The 14,563-nt window shown below is 35.1% G+C and overlaps 2 protein-coding genes across 2 annotated transcripts; both read right to left on the bottom strand.

The window, feature by feature from the left end:
* Positions 1-1,945: 1,945 nt before the first annotated feature.
* On the bottom strand, positions 1,946-3,409 carry LOC125209391 (GDSL esterase/lipase At5g08460-like). Its single transcript, XM_048108986.1, has 5 exons — positions 3,163-3,409; positions 2,942-3,069; positions 2,590-2,832; positions 2,269-2,509; positions 1,946-2,188 (listed from the first exon to the last, which is right to left on the bottom strand). Exons 1-5 carry the CDS (start codon positions 3,407-3,409, stop codon positions 1,995-1,997), a joined length of 1,053 nt encoding a protein of 350 aa, XP_047964943.1. The 3' UTR covers positions 1,946-1,994.
* Positions 3,410-5,318: 1,909 nt separating this feature from the next.
* On the bottom strand, positions 5,319-7,422 carry LOC125209390 (GDSL esterase/lipase 7-like). The gene is made up of 4 exons (XM_048108984.1): positions 7,179-7,422; positions 6,954-7,081; positions 5,435-5,675; positions 5,319-5,365 (listed from the first exon to the last, which is right to left on the bottom strand). The coding sequence occupies exons 1-4, from the start codon at positions 7,420-7,422 to the stop codon at positions 5,319-5,321; spliced, it is 660 nt and encodes a 219-aa protein (XP_047964941.1).
* Positions 7,423-14,563: the final 7,141 nt, after the last annotated feature.

The raw sequence follows: 14,563 nt of genomic DNA, 5'->3' as shown, positions 1-14,563 counted from the left end.
AAAAATTTAAATCAGTCAATCACTTAAGTGGAACAACTCAAAATAGAAAGTTGATCGCTTAATATAAGCCGATATATTTTATTTAAATATATTTTCATTTTTTCACTACCAGCTACTGACACAAGTTTTGTGTTATTAAATTAGTAGGAGTAGCAGTAGTAGCATGAACTTTGACACATACAGAGAATTTTTTTTTTTTTAACTTAAAAAGTTAGTACAAATGTAAATTATATTCATGTTCAGAGAGATGATATGTCGCGGGACTTTATATGAGCGATTTGTGAGCGAATATGTTGATGTGGCAATCTTACAATTATTTTTTTTCTTTTTCCTTTTGTAATTTTTCTCTCTCCATTTTTAGTTTTTTCAACCTACATCTCAATCCACCCATATCATATTGTCGATTTTATTTTTATTTCTTTCATTATCAAATTCCCGCGGCTGGTTATTTGCACCAAACCTTTAATTTCTCTCACCTGTAAAATTTTTCCTCCTCAGTGAATATATTAACTAGGGGTGGGTCGATACGATATATCGTATCGAAAACTTTGTATCGTGTATCGTATCGAAAATATCGATATGAAAGAATTTCATATCGTTATCGTATCAAAAATTTTGATATATCGAACTTTCGATATGGATAATATCGATATCATTATCGTATCGATATTTCGATATATCGTTAACAACGGTATATCGAAATATCGTTACCGTATCGAATACCTGTATATCAAAAAATATAATTTCAAAATTGAAAAATAACACAAAAATTAAATGGATTTTTATATATTTTAATTTTAAACTTCAATATGTTTCGATATATACAATATATCGTGTATTTGATGTAAAACGATATATCGAAAATATCGATATATATATCGTATATTCGATATAAAACGATATATCACGATATAAGGAAATTCATATCGTTATCGTATCGAAAACTTACGATATGGTATCGTATCGTATCGAAAATTACGATATATTGAAAATTCGATAATTTTTTAATATTTTTCAATACGATGCGAGCGATATATCATTTTTTTAATATTTTTCCCCAGTCCTAATATTAACCTAATCAATGAATTTTACCACCATAAGATTACCACTTCCCACAATTTAATGAATGCCTAACTATTCTTACTATTCTTGCAGAATTAATAATTTCGCTCATTATCAATGGGTTTTTGCAACTAATTTTTCTTACCAATTGAGTTTCTACACATGGTTTCTAAAATTTGTAAAATTCAAATATAAAGACGGATTTCAATTTTTTTTTAAATGGATTTTTGCAGAGAAAATTTCATAGTGAACATAATCAGTTTTGAAACCATTTCTTTCTATTTAGTTTGCAATAATATCTAGGGATAGTGACTTCTAATATCATGAAATCTTCAAAAAGTTGGATTTTTCCAACGAACTTTGAAATTAACAAATAATATCAGAATTTTACCCTGAGTTTGTTATTTCCCACCAATGAAAAAATTCCGGAATATAATATCATGATACGAATTATTTTTCGTAATTTCTCGACAACAACTTCAAGAGCTTCAAGTTTTTCAATCATTAAGAATAGTTTTTCTTGATGTGAAATAACAAAGTCCGGTTAATGTTCGTGATATTATTTGTCAATTTCAAAGTTTATGGGCAAAATCCAACTTTTTGAAAGTTTCGTGATATTATGTGCCAATAACCCTAATATTTATGATAATAGCAAATTATATCTTCGAAAGTAATAGAGATTGTTAGAAAATAACAAACCCAATAAAACTACAATTTGCAATTAAAAGTTGTGATTTGATTAACTATTTTTATAAGTTATGGGATCGACTCGAAGTCAACCAAACAGTGACAGTATCCAACACATTAGGTAGGAAAAGCTTATTCATTTGAACCCAAATTAAATTGTTACATTTCATTCAATGGGCTACACAATTTCTTATTGTCGAAGTGTGAGAGATGAGCAACGATGAATGTAAATATTATGCAGACATTTATAAATAGAAGGAGGTAGTGTTGTGAATGAGGGCAGCAAGAATTCGGTTGCCAGCCTCAGTAGGATGAGCACCATCCCAGAACAAGTACTCATTTCTATTCCGACATGGTACTGTATTTTTAAAACACATAGGCTTTGTTCCATTTGAACCCTCTCGCCCCCCACAACAGCCTGAGTCCTTCACCTTGAACCCTGCACCATCCATCATGAGTTAATTAATTCCCACAATAAAAAAAAAAATTATTTAAACCAAACCATTAATCTTGAATTACCGTAGGCCTCAGCATTGTCAAACAAGCTTTGAAATAGTTGAGACGTTGGGACGTAAGTGAATGCAGATCCAGGGTGGTTTGACCTGAGGTCATGCACAACAGATTTCAGCCGCGTATTGAACATTGCTATCGCGTGATTCAAGGTGGCGTTACACTTCATGTTGTGAACTCTTATAGGATTGCAACCAATAGGTGAAGCCTCTAATATCAAGAACTTCCTCAGCCCTAATCTTTGGATTTCCTGCATTTACCAAAAAGTTTGCAATTGGTAACTGGAACTAATTAGTAATATAAACCATTCAACATATCAAATGCGGTTACCAATATATGCTTTCTATAGAGATTTGCCAGGAGATCAGCGAATTGCTCAAGATTGTAGATGTGGCTGCTTAAGTAATATTTAGCTCGGAAGTAGTTGTTGAGGTAGTCATTCGCTCCCATATCCACAAAAACCAATGCATTTGCCAAATACCTGCTCACTTCATTTCCATGCAGTTGCACTCTCAGCTGACCCACCGTTTTCCTCAGATTGTTAATCTGTTCTTCGAAAGGGATGACGCGGACCTGTTCGTCATGTTACTACCTTAGATAACTTATTCGATATTTCAAGAGCTTAAAAAATGCAACGCCTCAAGAGCGTAATTATAAGCACATAGTGATGAAAAGAAAGTACAAATAGATATCCTGTGTCGCGAAGAATTCCTGAACCAGCTGAGGCATAATTTACTCCAAATAGAATGCTGTCTCCTTTTGCAACAACATCTGCATATGATGGAAGAAGAGGAAGTCCCACCATCTCCGCTGCATGCATGCATACTTGCATTACAATACCATACAATTATGTATATATGAAAATGAGAAATAAATCATAGTACTAGATTGATGTGTCCATACCAATGAAGTCTACAAGGATTTTGCCATTGGAGAATCTTCCAGTAGGCCCTCCACTAAAATCTATACCATAAGGAAGGTAGTCGGCTTTTGCTTTACTGTCGATGAAATACTTGTTGTTTCCTGCGTCCGTTAGTGAATCTCCAAATACGTACATTGCCGTATACTTTTTTGTAGCATCACCATTTGCTTCCAATGCCAAAGAAGCAGCAATGATCAAAATCCACAAAAATGCAATTCTCATCATCATTGTTGTGTGTGTTTCATCCATTCCTAGCAAGTGTGTCTTTATATAGTGTTAAGTGTTAACTAACTTTTCCTCGACTTTTTAACCTAGAATAATATAGCTACTATAAAATGAGAATATACAGCGTAAAGTTTGCATAATTGTAGTTGTATTCAATTATTCAAACTGTGTTAAATGCATTGTAGTTCGCTGCCTCGTACGCCGCTTGGTAGTTATGAGTAGGGTCTGCTACTCTTATCTAATTCTACTCTTTTTGTATATTATAATAAGAATTTTATCTAATTCTTTATGATACTAAAATAAGTCAAGTTTAAAAAACTAAACCCCACATGCCAGGCAACCGATGTGAAATTCTTTTTCATCAATTTTGCATTCTTCTTTTAATTTACCTTTTTTGCTTTCCATTTTTCAATCAATGGCGGAACGCTTAATTGTCACCAAATTGTCCAAATTTTAATTTTTGTAAGAGTATAAAGTTTGCACCCACTATAATTTCAATCTCCTCACCTTTAGGATAAAATTTCTAAGTACAACATTGTAATTAGTTTGCACATAATCTCCATCGATCTAATCCTCAATTAGTTTTTTATTCTAATACATCATTTAACTTAATATTTTACTCTCTTCGTCTCTTAAACATAATTTTTTTAAATGGGTACGAGTTTTGTTGCACAATTAATAAAAGAAGAGAGAAAGAAAAAATGATTGAAGCTTTGTTTAGTGGAGAATATGTCACACTACAACATCATTAGATATTAAAAAAAGTTTTTAAAAACAGAAATTTCATAATTTTAAGGGACATAATAAAATAGAAATAGTTTTTAATTTAAAGGAGTGTTTCTCCATATCCGTGATCACTTATTTATGAATTTCTAATAAAATATTAATTCTTCTAAATTTGAATGCATATTTTTAATTTAAAATTACTTCTATCCAATAAAACTACTTATCTCTCGATTATTGTATTAAAATCTATATGCATTGTTCTTTATCATTCAATCATTTATGTGTCACGTTTGTATTAATTACAGTGGTTGCTTCAAGCCAAGATATAGTAGAAAGATCGGGATATTTGAGATCAGGTTGTGGTCTGATTTTGGCTGAGGTTGAATCATCCATGGCTGACAATGATTCTCCTATTTCATATGAGCAGAGAGAGTCTAGCAACTAAAAGTAAATAGTAGTACTCGTAAAACTTTAGAAGTATGCTTAGCCTTGTTGAAAAAATACCATGTTACGTAGTAATTTGGTTTATTTATTCTGGTTTCTTGGTTAGCCCCAATGAATATCATAGCTACATTTTTTGTGTGAGAGATAAAAAAAACTTGTTAAGTTAGTATTTGTTTGATAAAATAGTTTGTAATTAAGATTAACTGATAGTTTGACAAAATTGACCACAATAAACCGAATAAATTACCATGTTATATTGTGTAAATACCAATAACAAATTTTAATTACTAACAAGTTATAATGTATAAAAGTCCCTAGTTCTTATATAGGATATGATCTAATTAATATAAATAATGTCATGACAATCATATTCAAATAAGTTACAGAAATATATTAATCAAAGTAAAACAACATCAGAGTTGATAATTCACATTTTTCATCTTATGGAATACTCACTTAATTATTATGCACTACGTCAACATAGACACGTGCGATGGACCCAACGCATTCACTCCCAATAACACTCCAACTTGGTAACAAAAACATAACTAAACCAATTAACCAACTTGGTAACATTTTATTTCGATCGACCACTCTATTATTAGAAGTAGGTAGCGTTGTGAATGTAGGCAGCAAGAATTCGAGTGGCAGCCTCAGTAGGATAAGCACCATCCCAGTACAAATACTCATTTCTATACGGACATGGTATTGTATTTCTAAAACACATAAGACTTTGTTCTTTTCAACCATCACCGACCCCACAACAAGCTTTGTCCTTCACCTTGAATCCTGCATCATATGTTAATTAATGCCACAATAAAAAAAAAAAATTAAACCAAGCCATCAATCTAGAATTACCGTAGGCCTCAGCAGTGTCGAACAAGCTTTGAAACAGTTGAGACGATGGGGCATAAGTGAATGCAGATCCAGGGTAGTTCGACCCGAGGTCATGCACAACAGATTTTAACCGCGTATTGAACATTACTACCGCGTGATTTAATGTGGCGTTACACTTCATGTTGCGAACTCTTATAGGGCCACAACCTATAGGTGGTGCCTCTAATATCAAGAACTTCTTTAGCCCTAATCCGTGGATTTCCTGCATTCACTAACAATTTCCAATTGGTATCCATAACTAATTAGTAAGACAAATCGTTAAACATATTCAAATCTGGTTACCAATATATGCTTTCTATAGAGGTTTATAAGGAGATCATTGAATTGCTCAAGATTGTAGATGTGGCTACTTGGGTAATATTTACGTCGGAAGTAGTTGTTGAGGTAGTCATTTGCTCAATATCCACAAACACCAATGCATTTGCCAAATACTCGCTAACTTCATTCCCATGCAGTTGCCCTCTCAGCTGACCCACCGTTTTCCTCAGGTTGTTAATCTGTTCTTAAAGGGATGACGTTCCCTGTTCGTCATGTTACTACTTCAGATAACTTATACTACGATATTTCAAGAACTTACAAAATGCAATTGTAATAGTATGGCCCTTATAGGCCCAATCTGCTCCACCAGTAACCGGCCCATACTTTGTTGGGTTTGAGCCCAATCTCCAGTGATGCCCTACATGTGGCAGAATGTGGTGGTGAGTTGGGGCTGTGTCTTTTATACACTAGAACCTTCTCTCTTCCGCCTCACTTTTGACTCTGCCTCTCTCTTTTCTCTCTCGGTTGTGAGTGTGGAAAAACTAGGGTTTTCTGTTCCCTTCTCCTCCGGTGTTCTCTCTATGCTGTAGGCTTGAGAGTGTGATCTCTCTTCTTCCTCCTCTATGTGTGTATACACTGGTGAGTGAGTAAGTTGAGTGTTGGGGAAACCTCTGGTTTCTCTGGTCAGACAAATCTGTCTGTGTGTGAAGCGGTTTCTTATGGTTCCAGAGGATTGGGTGACTGGTGTTTGGCTGTGGCTTTACCTTCGATTGTCTCTGCAACGAGGTGATTGCTGGATCTAGGGTTTCAGTGGATACGGTGGAGTAGATTGGTTATCTGCTAGGGTTTCTCCATTGAGGGGCAAATCAATTCGTGACTAAGGAATTGAGGGTCGGATTTGTAGACCTGTGCAGTTGTACCTGGTGCAACTTGAGCCTATAAATTGTTCTTGATCTAGTTTATCTTCTTTGGTTGTTTCTTAGTTCTTCTATTGTCTATTGTTGAGGTGAACGTTTTTGATCCATGTGTTAAGTGTTTCAGGTACAATAGAAGGAGTTGAAGACTATAGATCTAGTAGTTTAACAGCTAGATCAGTTTCTTGGTTGTATTACTTGTAATCTTGGCTGAAGTATAGACCTTACAGCAATGCCTCAAGACCTTATACGTTATCCAAGTGTTTAGGCAATAAAAATATAAGCATGTAGTGATGAAGGTAAAGTACTAATAGATATCCCGTGTCGCGAAGAATTCCTGCACCTGCTGAGGCATAATTTACTCCAAATAGAGTGTTGTCTCCTTTGACAATAACATCAGCATATGATGGAAGAAGAGGAAGTCCCACCATCTCCGCTGCATGTATACATGCGATGTTTGTTAGTTATTGACTTATTTATATATCTGAATCAGACATCGTTGTAAAGAAAGAATTGGACTGATATTTCTTTACCAATGATGTCAACGAGGATTTTGCCATTGCAGAGTCTACCAGTGGGCCCTCCACTAAAATCTATACCAAAAGGAAGGTAATCGGCTTTTGCTAAAGTGTCGATGAAATACTTGTTGTTTCCTACATCCGACATTGACTCTCCAAATACGTACATTGCTGTGTATTTTGTAGCACCACCATTTGCTTCCAATGCCAACGAAGCAACCGTCATCAGAATCCACAAATATGCAACTTTCAAACTCATTGTTGTGTTGTGTTTCATACATTCTTCGCTACTCTATCTTCATATAGAGAAATAACTGAGTTTATCCCTACATTCTAACCTAGCTAGCTATTTTAGCTTGCATATTTATATTTGTATTCAATTATGCAAACTATATTTAATGAGTTATGTAGTTCTTGTATGAGTAGGGACTGCTAATCAAGTTAACTAATTTGAATTTTTTATACATTAAAATAAGGGGGGATTTGTTCAATTTAATTAAGTGTACTTAATTCAATTGGTCATGACATATCATTTTAATAGAACTACTTCCTCCGTCCCGGCTAAGATGACACATTCCTTAGCCGGCACGGGATTTTAGGAGTAATTGGTTAATGTGTTTAATTGGAGAGAGAAAAAGTGGGTGGAAGTATTAAAATAGAGAAAGAAAGAAAGATGAATATTTTAATAGGGGTGGAAAAAAGTGGTTGGGTGTATTAATTGGAGAGAGAAAGTTTCCAAAAAAGGAAATGTGTCATCTTAGTTGGAACAAACTAAAAAGGAAAACGTGTCATCTTAAGCGGGACGGAGGGAATATGATCTAATCAAGAAATGTAGGATCAATGATATATACATGCAAGAATATGAAACATTATAATGGTGCATAAAATGAACTGTGCTTTTATCTATGGTGATTTTGCCTCACGCTCCTCAAAATCAAATAGTGCATAAACATGGCATTATGATTGCACTTGTGAGATACTAGAATTTTGTTGCTATTTTGTAGTACTATATAGTAACCTTTTGTTAGAACACATGTGGATTTGAAAAGGCTAGGCCTTTGGTCTTTCATCTTGTGTAACCTCCAAATGCATTATGAGTTGTCTTAATGCTTAGACCTTTGAGGTGTCCTCCCATATCCTATAAATAGATGGAGTTTTGGGAGATGAGAACACACCAACAATCTTTCTCTTTTCTCTAAGCTATCAAGCATTCTAGTTCGCATCTTAGGAGCATTGCATAGCTCGGTTCTCGCCTCCAATTCAAGTTTGCCGGAGCCTACGAGTTTGAGGTGCTTCAACTCGATAGGAGGAAAGTCGTTTCATCTTTGGGGGCGTTGCGCCAATTCGTGAGCACTAGCCGGGGCGTATCTCGTCTTGCAAAGAGAGGGATACCTCAACTCGACTTGAAGAAGACAATAGTTTGCATCTTGTTCCTTTTATTGTATATACTTTGTTTTATTTACCTTCTAGTTTTGGTTCTTTTGTAATAGCAAGAGTTTGCCCGTGTAAAGGTTACACTATTTCCAACAATCGCAAGACGAGATACTGTACTCTTACCATCATCATGTCAACCGAAGCTGGAATGAAGAAACGAACAGTTGCAATGTTCATGGGCTACGGAATGATTAATTCCTTGAGATCTATTCTCTTAAGAATAGTGTTTATCGTTTTTTATTTGACAAACAAGACCAATTTAGACTTGGTAGTAGTAATTGGGATGCATGGGTTGTTGATACAAATGCACATATGGTTCAATATAATTGTGTACTTATTGTTGGAGCCAATATTGTGCAAATTATTTGAACATGTTGTTATAAACAACAAACATCACACAGTGGTCGCAATGGTCTCCGACGTGAACCATGGTAATAATCTAAATGAATGGTTTGTTGATACGGGTGCCACATGTCATGTGTGCTCCGAGAGAAGCGGTTTTTTACTTACAAATCTGTTGGAGGTAGAAAAGTACGCATGGGAAACCAAGCCTCTTTTGAGATGGTTGGTGTGGGTAACGTGTTCCTAAAATTAGGATTTGGAAAGATTCTTACCCTTTAGGATGTGCTGCATGTCCCAGACATCCGAAATAATTTGGTGTCAGGCTCACTTCTAGTAAATCATGGATTTTCACTAGAATTTGAGTGTGAAAAGGTTATATTGACCAAGTATTGAAAGTTCATAGGTGAAGGTCACCTAGTGAATGGCCTTTATGAGCTGAATGTTACGGTTTTTCACCGTGGAAAAGGAATAAGCAATAAGGAAGATGACACATCCACTTATTTGCTTGAGAGCTCTGATTTATGGCATAATAGATTGGGACATGTAAATCTAAATGCTATGTTGATGCGTTTAATTCACAAAAGAAATGTGAAGTATGTGTTGAAGCAAAAATGACCAAGCTGTCGTTCCGCTTGGTAGAACGGAGCACCAAACCTCTAGAGTTGATCCATACAGATATATGTGATTTAAAATTTGTGCAAACTAGAGGTGGTAAAACGTATTTCATCACATTCATTGATGATTGCATAAGGTATTGTTACATTAACTTAATTAAGAAGTAAAGAAGAGACAATTGAAGCGTTTAAAGACTTTAAAAATGAAGCCGAAAATCAACTTAATTTTCGAATTAAGAGTGTTCAAAGTGATAGAGGTGGTGAATATGTGGCGCCGTTTGCAGAAATTATGTCATGCAAGTGGTATAATTCACCAAACCATGGCTCCATATTCTCCTCAGTAGAATGGTGTTGTTGAACGCAAAAGGCGAACACTGAAAGAGATGATGAATGCTCTGTTGATTAATTCAAAATTACCCAAGAACATGTGGAGGGAAGCTTTGGTAACAGCAAATTACATCTTGAACAAGATTCCACTAAAAAATATGGATGTGACTCCTTATGCATTGTGGAAGGGAAAGAAACATTCATATACATACCTCAAAGTGTGGGGGTGTTTAGCAAAGGTACAAGTGCCGCCTCCAAAACAAGTTGCAATTGACCCTAAAACAGTCGATTGTATCTTTATTGGATATGCATTGAACAGCAGCGCATGTCGCTTCTTAGTTCATAAGTCAGCTATTCCCAATGTAGTTGAAGGAACAATAATTGAGTCAAGGAATGTTGATTCTTTGATAATGTATTTCCTTGCAAGAAGCAAGATGATCGTTCTAGTGAAAGAATGGTGGATGAAACCACTAGTTCTAATTATCCAAAAGTGACGAGGCCAAGTCCTGAGGATGTAGAACCAAGACGTGGTAAAAGAGTTAGATTTGCTAAGATTTTTGGTCCAGACTTCATAACTTTTATGTTGGATGGTGAACCAAAGTAACTATCAGAAGCACTGTCTGGCCCAGACGCGGTATGGTGGCTAGAAGCTATCAACAGTGAAATGGAATCCATCATGCTAAATAACACATGGGTGTTAGTAGACTTGCCGGAAGGCTGTAAGGCCTTAGGATGCAAGTGGATTCTGAAAAAGAAATATAAACCCGATGGTACTGTAGATAAGTACAAAGCCCGCCTAGTAGTCCAAGGCTTTAAACAGAAAAAAAAGGGCATGACTTCTTTGATACTAACTTACCTGTTACGAGAATAGCTTCCATCTGGGTGCTTCTTGCGATTGTTACGTTGCAAAATCTTGAGATTCACCGAATGGATGTGAAAACTGTGTTTCTAAATGGTGATTTGGAAGAAGAGATATACATGGAGCAGCCTGAAGGTTCGTTGTGCCCGGGAAAGAGCGCAAGGTATGCAAATTGGTAAAGTCTCTTTATGGATTAAAGCAAGTGTCATTGCAATGGCACTTGAAGTTTGACAATGTGATGTTGACAAATAGATTCACTATCAACGGGTGTGATAAGTGTGTTTACATTAAGAACATAGATAACGAGTTTGTTATTGTGTGTCTTTATGTTGATAATATGTTGATAATGGGAAACAATAATGCCATTATTAACGAGACAAAAAACATGTTGAAAAGAAATTTCGATATGAAAGATATGGGTCTAGCTAATGTGATTCTCGGAATCAAAATTTTGAGGACTAATGAGGGAATTATCTTAACACAATCTCATTATGTTGAGAAAATGCTTAAGAAATTCAATTCGTTTGATTGTAAGACAGCAAAGACTCCTTTGGAGCTCAATGATCATCTAAGCAAGAATATGGGTGAGCCTGTTGCTCAAGAAGAGTATGCAAAGGTTATAGGAAGTTTGATGTTTATCACGAACTTTACTCGACCAAATCTTGCTTGTACGGTGAACAAGTTGAGCCGATTCACGAGCAATCCAAGCAAGGAACATTGGAGAGCTCTGTGCAGAGTTTTGAGATACTTGAAGTATACTATTGACTTTGGACTACACTACACAAGATATCTCCAAGTACTTGAAGGGTACTGTGACGCAAATTGGATATCTGATTCAAGAGACTCATTTCGACGAGTGGGTATGTGTTCATTGGGGGGGGGTGGTGTTGTTTCGTGGAAATCAATGAAACAGACGTGTATTGCTCGCTCCACCATGTAATCTAAGTTTATCGCTTTAGATAAAGCAGGGGAAGAAGCCGAGTGGCTCAGAAATTTCCTAGAATGTATTCCATGTTGGAAGAAGCCAATGCCCATAGTAGTGATACACTGTGATAGCAAAGCAGCTATAGGTAGAGCACACAGTGTCTTCTATAATGGTAAGTCTCGACACATTCGTCGACGACATAATGCCGTAAGGCAGTTGATCACAAGTGGTGTTATCGCAGTTGACTATGTTAAATCAATGAATAACATAGCGGATCCATTAACAAAAGGTTTAAATCGTGATCAAATGCATAAATTGCTGAAAGGAATGAGGCTGAAAAACACATCTTAAAACATGAGTATAGTGGTAACCCAACCATACGATTGGAGATCCCATGGGAATGGTTCAATAGGAAACAAAGCTATACAAATCTAGTTGTAACACTCAGAAGATTTTAATCTTCACCCATTCTTTAGAAAACATTGAGTGTTGTAACCTGCACGTGGTAAGAGGTTAAGTCTTTTGACTTTTAATGATTCTTGAAATCTCAACGAGATGCAGTATGGCAGGATACTCATGAAAGAATCACCTATGTAAGTGAGAAGTGGGGCCGCTTTGTGGGTGTGAGTCACTTGTGAATTCCAAAGAGGTGTTCCACGCCGAAACGGACACAAACGTGAGAACTGATGGAGTTGAGACAATATTGTGTTGATGCTATTGACTAGGCATACACCAGGGAGGAATAGTTCAAGGCATCGCGTCCACTAGCCCGCCGGTATGTCCGATAGTGTTGACTATGGAAGGTTCAAAACCACAAGTTACCTCTCCAAAGACAATATCGTTTCTCGATAACTGAGCTAAGAGTCTGCATACATGCATTTGTTTCTGGTGTTGATTTGAGCTTGCAGCGCTCTAACCAATGTAGGGGATTGTTAGAACACGTGTGGATTTGAAAAGTCTAGCCTTTGGCCTTTCATCTTGTGTAACCTCCAAATGCATTATGGGTTGTCTTAATACTTAGACCTTTGAGGTGGCCTCCCCTATCCTATAAATAAATGGAGTTTTAGGAGATGAGAACACACCAACAATCTTCTCTCTTTTCTCTAAGCTCTCAAGTATTCTAGTTCGCATCTTAGGAGCATTGCATAGCTCGGTTCTCGCTTCCAATTCAAATTCGCCAGAGCCAACGAGTTTGAGGTGCTTCAACTCGATAGGAGGAAAGTAGTTTCATCTTTGGGGACGTTGTGCCAATCCGTGAGCACTAGTCGGGGAGTATCTCTTCTTGCGGAGAGAGGTATACCTCGACTCGACTTGAAGAAGACAATAGTTTACATCTTGTTCCTTTTATTGTATTTACTTTGTTTTATTTACCTTCTAATTTTGATTGTTTTATAATAGCAAGAGTTTGCCCGTATAAAAACTACTATATTTCCAACACCTTTTAAATAAAGAAGAAATGCTTTGCGCTCTCAAAATTTTCGGTACATTAAATTAGTCATTTTCAAAAATGGGCTGCTGTGTAAAAGAATTTGTTTTATGGTGGGAGTAGGAGGAGTACTTTCGCCTTTTATGTTGATAAAAAGTTTGTGGAGTTTGTAATATAATGTTGTAGATTGGTGGCTAGCTATGTGAAATCTTTTATTTTCTTAAAGTTGTTATAGAACTATACTACTACCTTCGTCTCTTAAAATTTATTCCACTTTGACTCAGCACGAATTTTAAGAAATGTAATAGAAAGTGAGTTAAAAAATTAATGGATTATAGGTTCTACTTTTATATATTAGTTTTATAATAAAATGTGAGTAGGAATTAATTAGTGGAATGTGGGGTCCACCACAAAAAATGGTAAAAAGTGAAATGCGATAAATTTTGGGAGACGGATGGAAATAGAAAAATAGGACAAATTTTCAGAGACGAAGGTAATATTTGTTATACAAATTTGCTACACTCTTCTTTCTCGTTTACAATATTTTTCAGTACCGTACTATATTTTATTTAAACACTAAAAAATAAAGTATAACTTTTAATCAAATATATAAATTCAAATATTTATGTATTCTAATTAATGGTAGTGATAAAATGCAAACTCATATATTGTATGAATTCTAAACTTTTCAACACAACATCAACAAAATGTTAACACAGTGTAAAATTTTAAGATTTTAATGTCTAACACAGTGTAGTAATAATATCAAAGATTATTTTTAAAATAAAATAATTAGCTTCGACTATTTAAAGAATAAAATGTTATTAAAAATAATATTGCATCCATTTCCTAAAATAAGAATTTTGCAAATTGCACTAGTTTTAATTTAAAATTTGTATAGTAAGAGAGATGGCGAGTAAAATTGAATAAAGTAACATCGATGAGTAGAAAAGGTAGTGGAATTAGTGGATTGTGGATTTTATTTTCTAAAATGGAGAGTCTATTTTTAGGAAATGGACCAAAAAATAGAAATTATATTTTTAGGAAATATAGAAAGTAGTACTCCTCCGTCTCAACTAAGTTGGGTCACAACTTTTGGGTACAGGGATTAAGAAATTTTGTTGAAAAGTAGGAGAGAGGAATAAAGTAAGAAAGATAAAGAGAGATTAAAGTAGGTAATGAAATAAAGTAGAAGTGATTTAATGTTTTGTTTTTTGTCAAAATAGAAAATGACTCAACTTAGTTATGACATCCCAAAATGGAATACTACTCACCTTAGTTGGAACGGAGGGAATATTAAACAAAAAGAAAAAGTACAAAACAAATATAAAATACTATTAAACCAAAAAGAAGACATAAATATAGTATTTGATATCATAAGGAGTAATAATTAATAATTATTTTAATTTATAAAGTTAATTAAGGAAGTGCACTAGCTCCACAATGAAACACAGTTATTTCAAGAATTTCCAG

This window comes from Salvia hispanica, chromosome 3 (assembly GCF_023119035.1).
Source record: "Salvia hispanica cultivar TCC Black 2014 chromosome 3, UniMelb_Shisp_WGS_1.0, whole genome shotgun sequence".
NCBI lineage: Eukaryota > Viridiplantae > Streptophyta > Magnoliopsida > Lamiales > Lamiaceae > Salvia > Salvia hispanica.
Note: the sequence above shows the minus strand (reverse complement) of the source record. Positions and strands in the feature narration are given on the sequence as shown.

Excerpts from the sequence above, each read along its gene's own strand:
- LOC125209391 (XM_048108986.1), bottom strand. The coding sequence starts at position 3,409 with ATGATGATGAGAATTGCATTTTTGTGGATTTTGATCATTGCTGCTTCT. Across the intron at positions 3,070-3,162 it reads AATCCTTGTAGACTTCATTG|CGGAGATGGTGGGACTTCCT; the intron begins GTATGGACACAT and ends GCATGCATGCAG. Across the intron at positions 2,189-2,268 it reads TGACAATGCTGAGGCCTACG|GGTTCAAGGTGAAGGACTCA; the intron begins GTAATTCAAGAT and ends TGGATGGTGCAG.
- LOC125209390 (XM_048108984.1), bottom strand. The coding sequence starts at position 7,422 with ATGAGTTTGAAAGTTGCATATTTGTGGATTCTGATGACGGTTGCTTCG. Across the intron at positions 7,082-7,178 it reads AATCCTCGTTGACATCATTG|CGGAGATGGTGGGACTTCCT; the intron begins GTAAAGAAATAT and ends GTATACATGCAG. Across the intron at positions 5,676-6,953 it reads GCGACACGGGATATCTATTA|GAAATCCACGGATTAGGGCT; the intron begins GTACTTTACCTT and ends TAGTGAATGCAG.